The following is an 18521-nucleotide window of genomic DNA, read 5'->3' as shown; positions in this document are numbered from 1 at the left end:
CAACGGACCATTTTTTGACTTGGAGAAGGATCAGATTTTTGCTGGTTTTTATTGCAAACTTTTCTTCATCACGATCGTGTGAGGAGGCTCGCGATCGCAAAGGCTTGGATGAGTCAGGGGGGATGTTTTTCTATGCGATCTCGGGAAGGGGAGTGCGAACGCGTAGTAATAGCTGGGGTTGAATCGCGAACGCGTGGGCTACGTCGCGTTCGCGAAGAGGAAGAAGTGAGGCAGCTGAAGATTTGGAAGTTGCTCTTCACGATCGCATGAGGTCAACCCCGATTGCGTAGAATTAATTTGGGGGTCAGTGATGCTTCTCTTCGCGATCGCGTGGGAGTTTCCGCGATCGCGATTAAGGATTTACCTGGGCAGAATATAAAATTTCAAAGTCGAGGGTTTAGCCATTGTTATCAAAACTAGAGCTTGAGAGCTTGGATTTGAGCGAGATTTGAGGGGTTTTCAGGGATATCGATTGGGAAATGATTCCTAACTCTTTTTTGCTTATAACTTATTAATCTAAACATGAATTCATCATCTAATTTTGGATTTGGGGTGAGAAATTGGGGGAAAATTTGGAAAAGTTCTTAGACCTAATTTTCTAGTTTTGATTGGGGATTTGACATTGGATTTGGATAATTTTGGTATGGTTAGACTCATGAGCGAATGATGGATCATAATCCGTAACTTTTACCCGATTCCGAGATGTGGGCACGGGGACGTTTTGGTTATTTTTCCTAATTTTGCATATTAGCTTAAAATTGATTAGTGGAATCAGTTACTTGAAGTTATATTTACATTATGCAATTGATTTGAATAGATTTGAGTCATTTGGAGTCGAGTACTCGTGGCAAGAGCGTGGTTTCGGGTTGATTTTGAGTCGGTTCGAGGTAAGTTGCTTGCCTAACCTTGTGTGGGGGAACTCCCCTTAGGATTTGGTATTGTTGATATATGAACTGCCTTGTACGTGAGGTGACGAGTGCGTACATGTGCTAATTGTTGAAAATCCTATTTTTCCTTAAGTCACTATAACTGTGTTTCTTGCCTGCTTATACTACTTGCAATTTAAGCCTACTGTTAGCTTAGGAAAGCATGTCTAGTTGAATTAGTTGATGTACTTGCTCAAATTGCTTTATCTGAATTCTATGCAGCATGCTAGGTTAGAATTACCTGTTTACTTTGGCATGAAATTGGATTGAATTGGATATTATTCTTGTTGTTACTATGTGTTTTAGTTGGGACTATAGATTGATATTCCGATAGATCCCCCTTGTTTGTTTATTTGGGGCTATGGATTGATATTCCAGTAGATCCCCCTGCACAGTTATGTGGAACTACGGGACTGCACTTGGTAGATTCCACCAATACTAGGTATTTATATTTGGGGACTACGGGTCGGGATTCTGATAGATCCCCGGTGCACTATGAGTTGGACTAGGGGACGACACCCCGGAGATCCACTGGACATTTACATTTGGGGGCTACAGGACAATATCCTGGTAGATCCCCGATTTGCTGGATATTTATATTTGGGGGCTACAATATGGTTTCCTGATAGATCCCCGGTTGCTATTTCTGTGTTGAGCTGTATTCTTTTTGTGATGTTTTTCTCTGTTGTATTTGTTGTTATTCTTATTATCATGTGTTACTTCATACTATTAGCATTTAATTATACTGTCGTATTCTATACTGTTTTACCTCATTTTTTCAGCTATAATCAGTAGGGCCTTGACCTTCCTCGTCACTACTCGATCGAGGTTAGGCTTGGAACTTACTGAGTACCACTGTGGTGTACTCATGCCGTTTCTGCGCATGTTTTTCATGTGTAGATCCAAGTTCTTCGGCTCATCCCTACCATCCTTGAGGCAAGGCGATTCTTCAGAGACTTCGAGGTATATCTACCGCATCCGCAGACCGAGGAGTCCCTCTCCATTCTCTCTTGTTGTTACAACCCTTCTGTATTTACTTTGTTTTAGACATTCTAGAGTTAGAGCACTATGTAGTATCCTTAGCTTGTGATTTCATGAGATTTCGGGTTTTGGGAAGTTGTTCAGTTTTTTGAAATCTTGTATTAGTATATACCGAGCAACATCTTAAACGCTTCTATATTTGCTTATCTTCAGTTTTTATTAGTTTCTCCTCATTTTGTTTCTTTTTTCGCAATTGTTAGGCTTACCTAGTCGTAGGGACTAGGTGCTGTCACGACAGTTCACGGAGGGCGAACTTGGGTCGTGACAAGTTGGTATCAGAGCTCTAGGTTCATAGGAGTCATGAATCACAAGCCAGTTTATTAGAGTCTCGCGGATCGGTACAGAGACGTCTGTACTTATCTACGAAAGGCTATGCAACCGTTAGAAAAATTCCACTTCATTTGATTTCGTTGTCGTGCAAGATTTTTGACATCACAATCCTAAACATCTGTCTTCCATTCTCTTACAGATGGTGAGAACACGTGCTACCAAAGGTGACCAGACACCTGCGCCCCTTGCGAGAGGCGTCAGAGTTCGGGGTTAGGGTAGAGGCCGAGGACGCGCACGCGGTGCAGGCAAGGCACCCGCGCGAGCTGCTATAGAGGAGCCACCAACAGTTCCAACTGGAGCCCAGCCGCCTGATACGCCTACTGCTACTACTACTCCAGCACTTCAGGAGACCTTAACACAGTTCTTGAGCATTTTTGGTACATTGGTTCAGGCGGGATTGATTCAAGTTGTACCAACTACTTCACAGATCGGGGAAGGGACCCAGACTTCTTCCGCCCCTACTCCAGAGCAGTGAGTTCGCATTGGTTAGGTTCCAGGTGTCATGGCGACATAGCTTGTGATCCCAGTTCAGCGGGTGGTAAAGATCTCTTGCCGAGTAGAGGACAGGTGGGTCCAGGAGAGAGAGGATAGACGAGGTCAGGAGAGAGAGTATAGGGAAGCGTGGAGACCTCATAAATCGGAGAGACCCACTGGTCCTTATTTTGGAGGAAGAGTACGTCATGGTAGAGGTTTTGTGGGTCAGCCAGCTCAGTTTTCGTCTCAGGCTTCACACAGTGTTTCAGGTGTTTAGGGGTCTTAGAGTACCCTTACCGCACAGTTCCCACTGCCACATCAGCCGTGAGGTTGCTTTGAGTATGGTGACATACGCCATGTGGTGAGGTATTGCCCCAGACTTAGGAGGGGTGCACCTCCACAGACTTCTCATCCACAGCGTGCCCCACAGAGTTCTCAGGCTATGGTTACAGCTCCAATTGCTACCCCATCTGCTCAGCTAGCTAGAGGTGGAGGTTGAGGAGGTAGAGGTCGCCCTAGAAGGGGAGGCCAGGCCCGATATTATGCCTTTCCTGCCCGTACCGGGGTTGTCGCCTCCAATTCTGTCATCACAAGTATTTTCTTGGTTTGTCATAGAGATGCATCGGTTTTATTCGATCCAAGCTCTACCTACTCTTATGTGTCTTCTTATTTTGCCCCGCATTTGGGTGTATCTCAGGATTCTTTGAGTTCCCCTATTTATGTTTCTAGTCCTGTGGGAGATTCTTTTATTGTGGACTGCATTTATTGATCGTGTGTGGTTGCTCTTAGTGATTTTGAGACCAGAGCATATTTATTATTACTCATCATGGTAGATTCTGATATTATCTTGGACATGGACTAGTTGTCGCCCCATTATGCTATTATTGATTGTCACACCAAAACTGTGATGCTGGCTATGCCAGGTGTACCGCGAGTAGAGTGGAAGGGTACCTTAGATCATACTTCTAGTAGAGTTATTACATTCCTTAAGGCTCAGCGTATGGTTGAGAAAGGATGTGACGCGTATCTAACTTATGTGAGAGATGTCAGTGTTGATACCCCTACAGTTGATTTAGTCCCAGTAGTACGGGATTTTTATGATGTGTTTTCAGATGATCTTTTGGGCATGCCGCCCGATAGAGATATTGATTTTGGCATTGATCTGTTGCTGGGCACTCAGCCCATTTCTATTCCTCCGTATCGCATGGCCTCTCCTGAGTTGAAGGAGTTGAAGGATCAGTTACAGGAATTGCTTGATAATGGTTTTATTCGACCTAGTGTATCACCTTGGGGTGCTCCTATCTTGTTGGTGAAGAAAAAGGATGGTTTTATGCATATGTGCATTGATTATCGCTAGTTGAACAAAGTTACAGTGAAGAACCATTATCCTTTGCCCCGTATTAATGATTTGTTTGACCAGCTACAGGGTGCACGAGTGTTTTCTAAGATTGGATTGCGTTCAGGTTACCATCAGTTGAAGATTTGGGAGCCAAATATCCCGAAGACTGCTTTCAGAACTCAGTATGGTCATTACGAGTTCCTTGTTATGTCATTTGGGCTGACCAATGCCCCAACAACCTTCATGCATTTGATGCACAGTGTGTTCCAGTCATATCTTGACTCGTTCGTCATTGTTTTTATTGATGATATTCTGGTATACTCCCGGAGTAGGGAAGATCATGAGCAGCACCTAAGGACAGTGCTTCAGACTTTGAGGGAAAAGAAGTTATATGCAAAGTTCTCGAAATGTGAGTTTTGGTTGGATTCCGTGGCATTCTTAGGCCACGTGGTATCGAGTGAGGGTATTCAGGTGGATCCGAAGAAAGTGGAAGCCGTGTAGAGTTGGCCCAGATCATCCTCAGCTATAGAGATTCGCAGTTTTCTTGGCTTGGCGGGTTATCACTATCAAATTGTTGAGGGGTTTTCATCTATTGCAGCCCCTATGACCAGGCTAACCCAGAAGGGTGCTCCATTCCAGTGGACAGAAGAGTGTAAGGCGAGCTTTCAGAAGCTCAAGACAGCTTTGACTACAACCCCAGTTTTGATATTGCCTACAGGTTCGGGGTCTTATATTGTCTATTGTGATGCCCCGAGGATTAGCCTTGGAGCGGTATTGATGCAGGACGGTAGGGTGATTGCCTACGCGTCCCGATAGTTGAAGGTACATAAGAAGAATTATCCTGTCCATGATCTCGAGTTAGCTGCTATTTTCATGCCTTGAAGATCTGGCATCATTATTTGTACGGTATGCCTTGTGAGATTTAACTGATCACCGGAGTTTGCAGCATCTGTTCAAGTAGAAGGATCTTAATTTGTGTCAGAGGAGGTGGTTAGAGCTGCTGAAGGACTATGATATCACTATCTTGTATCACCTGGGCAAGTCCAATGTGGTGGCCAAAGATTTGAGTCATCAGCAGATAGTTTGGTGAGTTTGGCTTATTTACCAGTAGTAGAGAGGCCTATGGCGATGGATGTTCAGGCCTTAGCCAACCAGTTTGTGAGATTGGATCTTTCGGAGCCCAATCGGGTTCTAGCTTGCGTGGTTTCCCGGTCTTCCTTGTTTGATCATATCCGGGAGCGTCAATTTGATGACCCTCATTTGCTTGTCCTCAAGGACAAGGTTCTACATGGCGATGCCACATATGTGACTATTTGTGACGACGGGGTATTGAAGATGTAGGGTCAGGTATGTGTACCCAATGTTGATGGGCTTCGGGATTTGATTCTATAGGAGGCCCATAGTTCATGGTATTCCATTCATCCGGGTGCCACGAAGATGTACCAGGAGTTGAGGAAGCACTATTAGTAGAGGCGGATGAAGAAAGATATAGTTGGGTTTGTAGCTCGGTGTCTCATTTGTCAATATGTGAAGTATGAGCACTAGAGACTGGGTGGGTTACTTCAGTAGATAGAGATTCCGGAGTGGAAGTGGGAGAGGATCACCATGGACTTTGTAGTTGTACTACCATGGACTTTGAGAAAGTTCGATGCCATTTGGGTGATTGTGGATCGGCTTACCAAGTCCACACACTTCATTCTTGTATGTACTACCTATTCTTCGGAGCGACTGACAGAGATTTATATTCGGGAGATTGTTCATCTGCATGGTTTCCAGTTTCCATCATTTCAGATAGAGGTACTCAGTTCATATCACGGTTCTGGAGGACCGTACAATATGAGTTGGGTACTCGGGCAGAGTTGAGTACAACATTTCACCCTCAAACGGACAGATAGTCTGAGCGCATTATTCAGATTCTTGAGGATATGTTCCGTGCGTGTGTGATTGAGTTTGGAGGGTCTTGGGATCAGTTCTTTCCATTGGCATAGTTTTCCTACAACAACAGCTATCAGTCCAGTATTCAGATGGCACCGTACGAGGCTTTATATGGTAGGCGATGTAGATCCCCGGTGGGTTGGTTTGAGCCAGGCGAGGCTAGATTATTGGGAACAGACTTGGTTCAGGATGCTTTAGAGAAGGTTAAGGTGATTCAGGATAGACTCCGCACTACCTAGTCCAGACAGAAGAGTTACATGGACCGGAAGGTTTGTGATGTTTCCTATATGGTTAAGAGCGGGTTCTGCTTCGGGTTTCGCCTATGAAGGGCGTTATAATATTTGGGAAGAAAGGGAAGTTGAGTTCAAGGTTTATTGGTCCTTTTGAGATATTGCAACGTGTTGGGGAGGTTGCTTATGAGCTTGCCTTACCTCCCAGCTTGGTAGGAGTTCATCCGGTATTTCATGTTTCGATGCTCCGGAAGTATCACGGTGATCCATCGCATGTGTTGAATTTCAGTTCAGTCCAGTTGGATAAGGATCTATCTTATATTGATGAACTAGTGGCGATATTGGACAAGAAGGTTCGAAAGCTGAGGTCAAAGAACATTGCATCAGTGAAGGTTCATTGGGGGGGTTAGCCGGTCGAGAAAGCGACCTAGGATACCGAGTAGGATATGCGCAACCGTTACCCTCACCTTTTCACTACATCAGGTATGTCTCTATACTCGTTCGAGGACGAACGAATGTTTAAGTGTAGGAGGTTGTAACGACCCGGATGGTTGTTTTAAGAATTAACGCCCCAATCCCTTATTAATTTCTTTCCCCGTATTTGTTTCTACTATTTTGATTTGCCGGGATGTTTGGTTTCGAGTTTCGGAGTGTTTTAGGACACTTAGTCCCTAAAAGAGAGCTTAAGCTTTAGAATTTGGACCGTATTTGGAGCAATGTGAAGACGGCCTCGGAATGAAATTCTGTCAGTCCCATTAGCTCCGTTGGGTGATTTTGGGCTTAGAAGCGTGTTCAGATTGTATTTTGGAGGTCCGTAGCTTATTTAGCCTTGAAATGTCGAAAGTTAAATTTTTGAAGTTCCCGGTTCGATAGTGAGATTTTGATATCGGAGTTGGAATGGAATTTCGGAAGTTGGAGTAGCTCCATAGTGTTGAATGTGACGTGCTTGCAAAATTCAAGGTCATTCGGACGAGGTTTAGTAGACTTTTTGATAGAAAGCATGATTTTAGAGTTTTTAGAGTTCTTAGGCTTGAATCCGATGTTAAATTGGTGTTTTGATGTTGTTTTGAGTGTTTCGAATATTGGAACAAGTTTGAATGATGTTTTAAGATTGGTTGGAATATTTGGTTGAGGTCCTAGGGGCCTCGGATGTGTTTCGGATGCTCAACAGACCATTTTTGGACTTGGAGAAGGATCAGATTTTTGCTGGTTTTTGTTGCAGACTTTTCTTCATCGCAATCGCATAAGGAGGCTCGCGATCGTGAAGGCTTGTATGAGGCAAGGGGATTTTGTTCTACGCAATCGCAGGAAGGGGAGTGCGAACGCGTAGTAATAATAGGAGTTGAATCGCGAACGCGTGGGCTACGTCGCGTTCGTGATGAGGAAGAAGTGAGGCAGCTGAGGATTTGGAAGTTGCTCATGACGATCGCGTGAGATCAACCGCGATCGCGTAGAGTTAATTTGGGTGTCAATGATGTTTCTCTTCATGATCGCGTGGGAGTTTCCGCGACCGCGATTAGGAATTTGCCTGGGCAGAATATAAAATTTCAATGTCGAAGGTTTAGCCATTTTTATCAAAACTAGAGCTTGGGAGCTCGGATTTGAGTGAGATTTTGAGGGATTTTCAGATATATCGATTGGTAATGATGCCTAACTCCTTTTTGCGTATAACCCATTAATCTAAACGTGAATTCATCATCTAATTTCGGATTTGGGGTGAGAAATTGGGGGAAAATTTGGAAAAGTTCTTAGACCTAATTTTCTAGTTTTGATTGGGGATTTGACATTGGATTTAGATAATTTTGGTATGGTTAGACTCATGAGTGAATGAGGGTTCATAATCCGTAACTTTTACCCGATTTCGAGAGGTGAGCCAGGGGACATTTTGGTCATTTTTCCTAATTTCGCGTATTAGCTTAGAATTGATTAGTGTAATCAGTTACTTGAAGTTATATTTACATTATGCAATTGATTTGAATAGATTTGGGCCATTTGGAGCCGAGTACTCGTGGCAAGAGCGTGGTTTCAGGTTGATTTTGAGCCGGTTCGAGGTAAGTGGCTTGCCTAACCTTGTGTAGGGGAACTCCCCTTAGGATTTGGTATTGTTAATATATGAATTGCCTTGTACGTGAGGTGGCGAGTGCATACATGTGCTAATTGTTGAAAATTTTGTTTTTCCTTAAGTAACTATAACTGTGTTTTCTTACCTGCTTATACTACTTGCAATTTAAGCCTACTGTTAGCTTAGGAAAGCATGTCTAGTTGACTTAATTGATGTACTTGCTCAAACTGCTTTATCTGAATTCTGTGCAACATGCTAGGTTAGAATTACCGGTTTACTTTGGCATGAAATTGGATTGAATTGGATATTATTCGTGTTGTTGCTGTGTGTTTTATTTGGCACTACAGATTGATATTCCAGTAGATCCCCCTTATTTGTTTATTTGGGACTACGAATTGATATTCTGGTAGATCCCCTGCATAGTTATATGAAACTACGGGACTGCACCCGGTAGATTCCTCCAGTACTGTATATTTACATTTGGGGACTACATATCCCGGTAGATCCCCGATGCACTATGAGTTGGACTACGGGATGACACCCGGGAGATCAACTGGACATTTACATTTGGGGTCTACAGGACGGTATCCTGGTAGATCCCCGGTTTGGTAGATATTTATATTTGGGGGCTACAGGACGGTATCCTGATAGATCCTTGGTTGCTATCTCTATGTTGAGCTGTATTCTTTCTATGATATTTTTCTCTGTTGTATTTGTTATTATTTTTATTATCCTGTAATACTTCATAATGTTAGCATTTAATTATATTGTCGTATTCTATACAGTTTTACCTCATTTTTCAATTATAATCAGTAGGGCCCTGACCTTCCTCGTCACTACTCGACCGAGGTTAGGCTTGGCACTTACTGAGTACCGTTGTGGTGTACTCATGCCCTTTCTGTGCATGTTTTTCATGTGCAGATCCAGGTTCTTCGGCTCAGCCCTACCATCCTTGAAGCGAGATGATCCTTCAGAGACTTCGAGGTATATCTGCCGCGTCTGCAGACCAAGGAGTCCCTCTCCATTCTCTCTTGTAGTTACAACCCTTCTGTATTTGCTTTGTTTTAGACATTCTGGAGTTAGAGAACTATGTAGTATCCTTAGCTTGTGATTTCATGAGATTCCGGGTTTTGGGAAGTTCTTCAGTTTTTTGAGATCTTGTATTAGTATATGCCGAGTGGCATCTTAAACGCTTCTATATTTGCTTATCTTCAGTTTTTATTAGTTTCTCCGCATTTTGTTTCTTTTTCCACAATTGTTAGGGTTACCTAGTCGTAGGGACTAGGTGCTGTCACGACAGTTCACGGAGGGCGAACTTGGGTCGTGACATTTTCTCTAGTATACGGTGCATAGGCTTCAATTCCAGTAGAAGTGGGGGAACCGAGCTTGAGGTTCCAATATGCTACGAAAACATCAAATAACGAGGCCATGTCTACAACTCTGAATTAGTAGACGAACAACGAGAAGCCGCGCTGGTCTGATTAGTAGCTCAAAAGTAACGGATGGGGAGATATTACAACTGAAGGGCAAACCTTCGACACTTCCAAGTCGGGGACCTAGTATTGAGAAAAGTCACACTACATACCAAGAACCTGAATGACAGGGAATTAGGCCCGAATTGGGAAGGACCATACAGAGTCACCGGTATAACCGAAAAGGGCTTGTACCAGCTTGAATCCGAAAATAGCATACAATTGCAAGACAACTAGAATGTGGCACACTTAAAGCGGTACTACTGTTAAGGTATGAATACCTAATCTTCTTTGAGGTTTATTATCTTTCGAGCTAACCCGTACAGGTACTTAACCGAAGTCAAGTCCAAGAATTAGGTCTAAAATCACGTGTTGCACTCTTTTTCCCTTCGGCTGATTTTTTCCGAAGTGGGTTTTATGACGAGATTTTTAACGAGACAACAGTAAGCGTGCTACTCTAGTTTTGAGGACCGATCAAGTACCGGGCACTGCCCACATCAGATCATTAGTACTCGAGCCCTCAAAATTTGGCCTCAAGTACCAGGGGACTATCACACCCTGAATCAAGAACCAATGACTAAGTTCAGAAATTTCGAAGACGATTTTATCGATATCGCAAGCCAAAGCTTGAATAATAATATTTATTGTAAGGTTCAAACAATCAAATGAATTGTGCCTAGATAGTTCATTCCTTCCATGGCAGATAGTTTTTGTATCTTTGATTATTTACATTACATTTGAAGTAATAAAGTGAGAAATTCACCTTCTATGCTTCATCGGTTCATGCTTAAACGAGCATTATTATCATTATGCCACTTAGAATAAAATATTGGGTTCAAAACCCTCTAAGCACACGGGTCATCGTTAATCAGGGGGTATGAAACCCCAAAAGCAATAAGATCCCACGAGACTGTGCCCAATTATTTAAAGACCTCTAAGCCTGCGGGTCGCCCCAAACTGAGGACTACCGTCTGACAAAAAGACCGGGTAGATCGGATTACTAAACCCCGAGGGTTCAAGCCTACGAGGCAGGGCTTTAATATGAAAGGCTACGACCAACTTAAGGTTTGAAGCTATTAGAGCTTCGACCCTAATGCATAAACAAATCAGAGACGTCTGAGTTCATAAATATAAAAAGTAAGGTCCTTACACATTTTAAGTCTATAAAAATTATGCACGATCTTATCAAATCAATCAGTTTAGAATTATGGTCAAGGAAAGAGCCACCTTCGAAAAATATTAAGTGTGTCTAGATAAATTTTTTGACTTCGTTTCATTTTTTGTTAGATCCTTCAAAGTCAAAGCAACTCATAGTCGTTACTTGACCTGGGCCTTATTCGGCCTTTTGTAGTTGAACAATTTGAGCAATAACAAAATTTATGCTAAGGCATCGATAATGCATTAAGTCCGAGATACAAGTTATATATTCTAAGTCCTAAGCAGAAGGAAATGCAGAAAAATTAAAGGACACAATGTATAGCCAAAGGGTAATTTATTATATTTATCAAAAACTATTTACAGAGGCACAAGAAAACCACTCCAAAGTGAAAAACATACAAATATGATCCCTTAGGCTGGTACCTCGTTTTGGCCTCGACATAAAACCTCTTAGCCTTTTCGATCTTGGACGCTACGTCAACCCCCTACAAACTTGGATCTCTTCGAGAGCCTCCCTCTGAGATAGCCACTTCACATACTCAACCTTCGTTATGTTCCGGGCTTTGACTATCTCGACATTGGCCTTATATTAGGATAGCATATCTTGGACTTCCGAGATCTCGTTAGAAGCCACCTCTAATTTGGACTTCAATGTAATATACTCTTGGCCAAGAGCGTTATGCTCTGCGACGACTGAGGCAAGTTTGTGCCCTGAGTTCCGTTTAGTAGAGACCATTTGTCGACATTTTTTTTGTCACTCAGAGCTGCACTTTGGTCAACACCACGTCCTCTTCGGTGGCATCTCACTTCGATGCTAGGTGGTCCAATTTGCCCTCTACTCATCGGCTTAAACCTTGACCCTGTCCATTTAGTTTTAGAGATTACGAAAAATAATCCCTATCATAATATCTTGCCAAAATAATTCAACATTTGGTTGGAGAGATAAAGGGTAAAATATATCCTTGAATTATGGAAAATAATCTATATATGCTCTTCGTTAATAGTTAGTGTCAATCATGCTTTGCAAAAGTGAAAGTGAAACAGATTAGAATGGTTTGCTGCACTGCATCCAAAATTTAGAACAAAAATGTTCAAATATGCCATAAACTTGTGAAATGGTCTAGATAGGCCATCATCTAATAATTTGGGTAAATCTTGATTTTTTAGTAGATGTGAATTCTCAAAAGGAACGTAGCATTAGAGGTTGCTCTATTTGATGAAGTTGATAAAAACGGTATAAAGACTTCTTCATCATACCCTTTGTGCGAAACTGATGAACAAGAGAATAAGAGGGATACTAGCTGGGTCGTAAAATAGTGTTAATTGGCTGAAAAGATCGTCCGTCGACACTGCCCTTATGGTAGGCCTCACATGGTGTGTAACAAGAGCTGAGTTCCTATTACTTAACAACGGCAATAACAGATGTGTGTCTCTATTATTAGAAACTCAATGATATGTCCTGCAGAGAAAAAGTGGTCAATGACAGTTGCTTTAGCAATGGAGTTGTGAAGTGCTTGCTCAATTCTTTTGTTGTTTACTATCCGTCTTCATTATTTGTATTTACTGTTGGGTGTTTTAGATTTTTCAAAAGCTTTTATTATGATTTGGTATTATCCAAGGTGGTGTTAGGACACCAATTTTATCTTAAAAATAAAATTTGAAGAATTACTTCTGTCTGCAATGGTGGAAAGCTATGTGTTGGAGTTACTTGATTTGTAGTCAATTGGGCTTATTAATAGTTAGTTAGCTGTTTGGCCAATTGTATTTATTAGCCAATACAACCTAATCATTTTTTTCTCTTGTTTTGTATTTTCCAATTTTGTCCCAGTATAAATAGTTAGACTTAAATATTTTTATTCAATTTCTGAAAAAAGAATCTCGATTCTTCTCTCTGCAAACATGCCCGATTAATCAAACCTTAGTCTCAATTTTCTCCATTTCTGATCGGTTTCACCAATCTTAACACTATGTTGTACAAACATTGCAAGTCTGACTTTAACTAGGTAAACATATCTAGGTTACTCATTATAAATTCGTTCTTCTCTGTTATAACAAACTCGTAGATGCTAAATATTTTGTATAGTTGGCTGCATAGAAAGAGATAAAATGTTATTATGCCATTTTACCTCTGGATACCATTATGTAATGTCCCTATTTAAGTAAGTTTCAGTTGTAATTTCAGCCCAATAAATCTAGCATTTCCAGTTGTAAGTTTCAGTTGTAATTCCCATAATCAATGTTAGTCAAACACAATCAATCGAGCATTCAAGATTCAAGTTACTACAAGCTTTTTCAATAATTTTTAACTTCACCCAATCATTATACAGTAAAATTTTCCAGATTTGAGTGGAACTTTGTTCCCTGAAGCTCCTTCAATGGAGTTCGAGTCTCACCACAGCAAAACATCAACTTCAAATTTGAATATCCATCTAGAATTTAATTTTTTAACTTATTTTAATTGTAGGAATGTTGTTGGGATGTGTAGCATGATCCATTCAAATCAATTATAATCATGAGGCATCAATTAAAAAGATAGTGATAATTAAAAAGATTAAATGAATACAGTATTTTAGGGGAGGGGTAAACTGTGATAATTTTTAAGCTACAGAGGCATATGTAGACCATTTCTCATAGCTGAAGAAATTTGCCACACCCACAATTGTCCGCGAGGATTCAGTTAGCTAAACTTCATCAAACTCCTCAATCAATATCAACAAGATGTCGTGATCGCTTAGGCCCATCACTGATCTTGCTACCAACAAACCTTTGACACCTTTGACTTTGACTGTGAAAAGAGGCAAAGATCATAAATTTTTAGTCAGCAAACAGTACGAATCTCTTTCTGTATTCAAGCCTGCTCTTTAGAAAGGCGAAATAGAAGAGGAAGGGTTGTGATTAATTCCACACATGTTCGCATAATACCTGGGCAAGTATGACCTTCTTCCTTAGGAAAAATAAGTCTTGCATAATCAATAAGGTTGTTTCCACGGCTCGAACGTGTGACCTCCTGGTCACATGGAGGTAATTTTACCAGTTACGCCAAGGCTCCCCTTCGAAATAGAAGAGGATGAGTTCTGTGCAATTTTACCAGTTACGCCAAAGCTCCCATTCTGGAAGTGATTATTCACAAATACTGAAATCTTATTTTAGTGAAATAATGGTCTTAAGTAAAGAAAAATACAACTTTTTGGAGTAAATTTATACCCAAATACAATTTCAACTTTCAAGTACTCTTATTCAATTTGCACTTCAACTTTTTACATCGAAAGAGAAAATTTGATGGATAGAAACTTTTTCTAATTTTCGTAATACTTGAAACAAATTGAAAAAAACTTTTCCACTCAAACGGTAAATTCCTTATTTTCATTTTTTCCCAATAATAGAAAAACTAGAGTCACAGGCAAGAAAAATCCTACACTCCTTCAATGGCTATGAGCAAAGCTAAAACCCTACCCGAAGAAATCGTATTTGACATACTTTCCCTGCTGCCTGCGAAATTCATAGGCCATTACAGGTGCGTGTCAAAGCAATGGCGCAATCTTCTCTCAGACCCACAATTCATCAAAGCTCACCACATTATCCATGCCCACAAAAAAGAAGAAAAACTCATTTACATCTCTGTTTCTCATGCTCTTCACACTATCACTTTTAACCAAAATGGAACTGATGCCATTTCAAAAAAGCTTAATTTTCCGGAGCTGCCAGATAACTGGCTAAGAGTTATTGGCTCATGTAATGGCTTGGTCTTGGTGGTTAATAGGCAAAAGATTAAATATCTGTTTAACCCCACAACTTTAAAGTACCATAGAATTCCAAAGTTGCATTTGGCTCTTCCTGCAGCAGGTACCTGTGCAATGTCTGGTCTAGGGTATGATTTTGCTACTGATGATTATAAGGTTGTTACTCTTTCTCGATATATTGGATATGAATGGACTGTTGACAGTACTTTTATCGATGTCTACTCTGTGAGAATGGGTCTATGGAGGAGACTTGAGTGTATACCTCATGATCATATAGCTCATCATGATTTAACTCATGCTAACGGTTCTGGGGTTTTGGTAAATGGGGCTTTGCATTGGATGGCTAGGAAAGCTCCTATGCTGCAGTATTCATCTATAATCGTTGCTTTTGATTTAACTTCTGAGTCATTCTCGGAGGTGCCAACACCTACTGTTTTTGGTAAAGGTAATTTGGGGTGGTATAATCTTGTGGCTCTTAGAGGGTGTCTTTTATGTATATTACTCATGGGGGCAACGAAGTTGAGCTTTGGATAATGAGAGAGTACGGAGTTGAGGATTCTTGGACTGCGTTTAGATTTAAAGGACCAAATTCAGTGAATGGTTTCATACCGTTGTGCTTAATGAGTAATGATGATTTTGTACTATCGGAGGTGATTGGAGAAAAGTTGATTATCTGCAATATGAAAGAGGATCAATGGAGGGATATGATGGTTGATGGAATAACTTCTATGTTGAAAAGAACTGGATACTTCATGGAGAGTCTTGATACTTTATTGTTTGATGCAATACTCTAAGATGATGCTGTACTCAGGTATTACAAAGGCATTTTTACAATTTCTTTATATAGTATGTTTAATTTTGTCCCTGCATTTTATTCAATAAAATTAAACCCCATAAAGGATCGGCAAAGGGTAATTCTTTCTTCATAGTGTTTGTGATGGTAATTCTTCCATCCCGAAGATAGATTTAGTGATTGATTGTATCACTTGAAATGGGAAAAACTTGAAATTATAACTTGTTTCAATTCAACATCATCGAATGGCCGGTGGCCTTTAAGGAAAACTTATATAGTTCAATGTTGAGCACATGTAATCATAAGTTATGTGATTAATTTTAGAAGTTTTGGCTCTTCTTTGAATCATAAGTTAATCTCACAATGAACTCATGTAAAATTAGTGTTCGCCACTCCCATGGATACCCTTTTTAAGCAGTACTGACGGTAGAACTATGATCAGGCTGCTCTAGAAAAGGAAACAAATTTAAGCTTTCTACCTCATTGATTGTATAATTGCACGATCTATCACTATAAAGACTCTTAAGATAGATATCAGGTGGTATCGCTACTTAAGAAGCTAACCACATTGTTGAGAGTGGAGAGACTCTTAAGATTGATATCAACAGTAGCAATACATAGATAAGAGTAACTAACAATGAAAAAAGGCCCTTAAAATGAACAACCTCACATTTTTACTCAAGAATCAAGACATATCAATCTATATATTACTCCTTCTGTTTCAATTTAAGTTAACCTATTCTCGGCTTTCCCAACTTCATCCTTGAATCCGAACATTCATTGGCGATCAAGGCTGCATCTATGATGTTTCTATCACTAAGAAAAGCCATCTGAGAAGGACTGACAAGACTTGGCAGCACATTTTTAAGCCTATTCGCCAAAGTTTTGGAAAAGATCTTATAGAAACTACCGATCAAGTAGGTCTATAATCTTTTAGTTCCTTTGCATCAGTCTTCTTAGGGATAAGAGCTGTATAAGAAGAATTTAATCTTTCAAAATATTCACAATCATGAAAGTGATTAATAGCATTCAACAAATCAACTTTTAGAATCAGCCAACACCTTTTGTAGAAACACATTGAGAACCAATCTGGACCCAGCGATTTTCACTTTCGCAACTTTTGATGACCCAATGTATCTCCTCTTTCCGGCAAGGTCTGTGAAGCCACTCCTTTTCCTCGCTGTAAATGCATGGAGCATTGACACATTCCCAAAGTGTTCTCCAGTTTTCATTCTCTTTGTATAATGCCTCATAAAAACTAAGAATCTCATTTTTGATGACCTCTTCGTTTTCATAAAGTACTCCCCAATCTCCAGCTTGTCAATATGATTGAATCTCTTATGAGAGTGCCATCTTGTGGAAAAAGCAGTGTTGTTGTCCCCTTGCTTCAACCAAAGGCACCTAGACTTCTGTGTCCAGGTGATTTCTTCCATTTTGAAAATCTCCTCAAGCTCCATATGTAGGTTTGCTTTGGAGAGTAAGAGATCATCCGAGAGTGGTGTTTCTTCAGCTTCTTGATCATTTCCATGATTTCACTCAGTATAGAAGTTTTGCTATTCTCCAAAAGACCAAGGTGGACTTGTTCCATTCTTTAAGCTGAAGTTTCAATAACTCGAGCTTCTTTGCAAAAATATAATCCGGGCTGCCCAAAATATTGAAAAGCATCCACCAATTTCTAACCAATTCCTCAAAATTAGGGTGCTCTAACCACATATTTTCGAACTTAAAATAAGAGACATTTCTAGCCCAATGACCATACTCTAGGATAATTGGAGAGTGATCCAAGTCAGTACGTGGGAGCGCAGATTGTTTGACTGCACCAAAGAGCTCATCCCACTCCGAAGCCACTTGATGTTTTTCTTCATATTATTCTTATTTTTCAGAAGTTGCTATCATGCTACAAAATTTAGTCTATGGACAAATGGCCTAAAGAATCTTACCTCCCTGCCCATAAACGGGAAAAGGGTTTCATTAATTAAAGAGTAGGATTATTGAGGGTACATGGTGGTATTTCATGGATGTACATAATAGCAAATGGAAAAACCTCACGCACCCGATGTTTCCACCATATCAATGATTGTATGACATATCCCTTTTATACACATTTTATCACTTAACTGTGGTTAATTTGTGTTTATTTTAACTCAATTTACTGTCAACTATGCTAAACTCATGCAGTTTGGTTTAAACACCAGGTATGGATAAGTTTCTTTCATAGCAAACTTACACTTTGTCTATGCTTTGGACAGGAATTAATCTACTGCAGCAGAATAGAAGTTAAGCTGATGTATACAAAGCCTTATCAAAAGAGAGTTGTATACAAAGGCCTGGATCTCAATATATTTTAATCCTAATAGTGGTTTGTATAATGTGATGAAGTATACAAAGGTAGTACTTGAGACATGCATTTGTGTTTGGTATATTTTGAAGTCTGCAAAGGCAATACTAGCAATGTTAGGAGAAAATGTCGCTTTTGATTAAACCCTTATACTTGAGATTTGATCGTTGATCGTTCATATCTCAGTTGAGCTTTAATAGATGATCTGAGTAGCGATAAACGCGCATTTAACAGGTTGTTTTACATAAAATCTTCTCCTCTTGTGAAAGAAAGGATTATCGTTCGAATTTCAGTAAACAAATTTTTAGCTTTGCAATGTTTTATTAGCATATCAAATTATTGTGCTTCCCTGTCGTATTTCTGTTTTTGGTTGAAAAAATGGTACAGATTGCTTATTTTGATAAATATTGGACAATCAACTCTATTACAGCCACTTATTGCTATAACTGGCAGGAGAGTGCTTGTCTAACTGACAGTGTGAGTATGCTGATAGAGAATCTTCTGATCCAAGAATAAGTCAGAAATTGAGTTTCTTTTTACTATGAGTAAACAACAGCCTTTTATATTGTAACAAGCTACATGCAATTGCAACCTCCAATCTTAGAATGACCTGAATGCTGGAAAGTGAAAAATTTCATGTACTTTGCCAAGGTACTACATAAAAGAATAACATCCATGCATGT

The 18521-nt window shown here is 40.2% G+C and overlaps 1 protein-coding gene and 1 long non-coding RNA gene across 2 annotated transcripts; both read left to right on the top strand.

Annotated features, from left to right (window-relative positions):
* The first annotated feature begins 14392 nt into the window (after nucleotides 1–14392).
* On the top strand, nucleotides 14393–15230 carry LOC138868114 (F-box protein CPR1-like). The gene is made up of 2 exons (XM_070147503.1): nucleotides 14393–15152; nucleotides 15187–15230. The coding sequence occupies exons 1-2, from the start codon at nucleotides 14393–14395 to the stop codon at nucleotides 15228–15230; spliced, it is 804 nt and encodes a 267-aa protein (XP_070003604.1).
* Nucleotides 15231–15236: 6 nt separating this feature from the next.
* LOC104245550 (uncharacterized) lies at nucleotides 15237–18016 on the top strand. The gene is made up of 2 exons (XR_011402696.1): nucleotides 15237–15518; nucleotides 17750–18016. It is a non-coding gene; the product is annotated as an uncharacterized lncRNA (long non-coding RNA).
* Nucleotides 18017–18521: the final 505 nt, after the last annotated feature.

This window comes from Nicotiana sylvestris, chromosome 1 (assembly GCF_000393655.2).
Source record: "Nicotiana sylvestris chromosome 1, ASM39365v2, whole genome shotgun sequence".
NCBI classification, from domain to species: Eukaryota; Viridiplantae; Streptophyta; class Magnoliopsida; order Solanales; family Solanaceae; genus Nicotiana; species Nicotiana sylvestris.
This window is presented reverse-complemented; position numbering and strand designations above follow the sequence as displayed.

Excerpts from the sequence above, each read along its gene's own strand:
- LOC138868114 (XM_070147503.1), top strand. The coding sequence starts at position 14,393 with ATGGCTATGAGCAAAGCTAAAACCCTACCCGAAGAAATCGTATTTGAC. Across the intron at positions 15,153-15,186 it reads ACCTACTGTTTTTGGTAAAG|AGGGTGTCTTTTATGTATAT; the intron begins GTAATTTGGGGT and ends TGTGGCTCTTAG.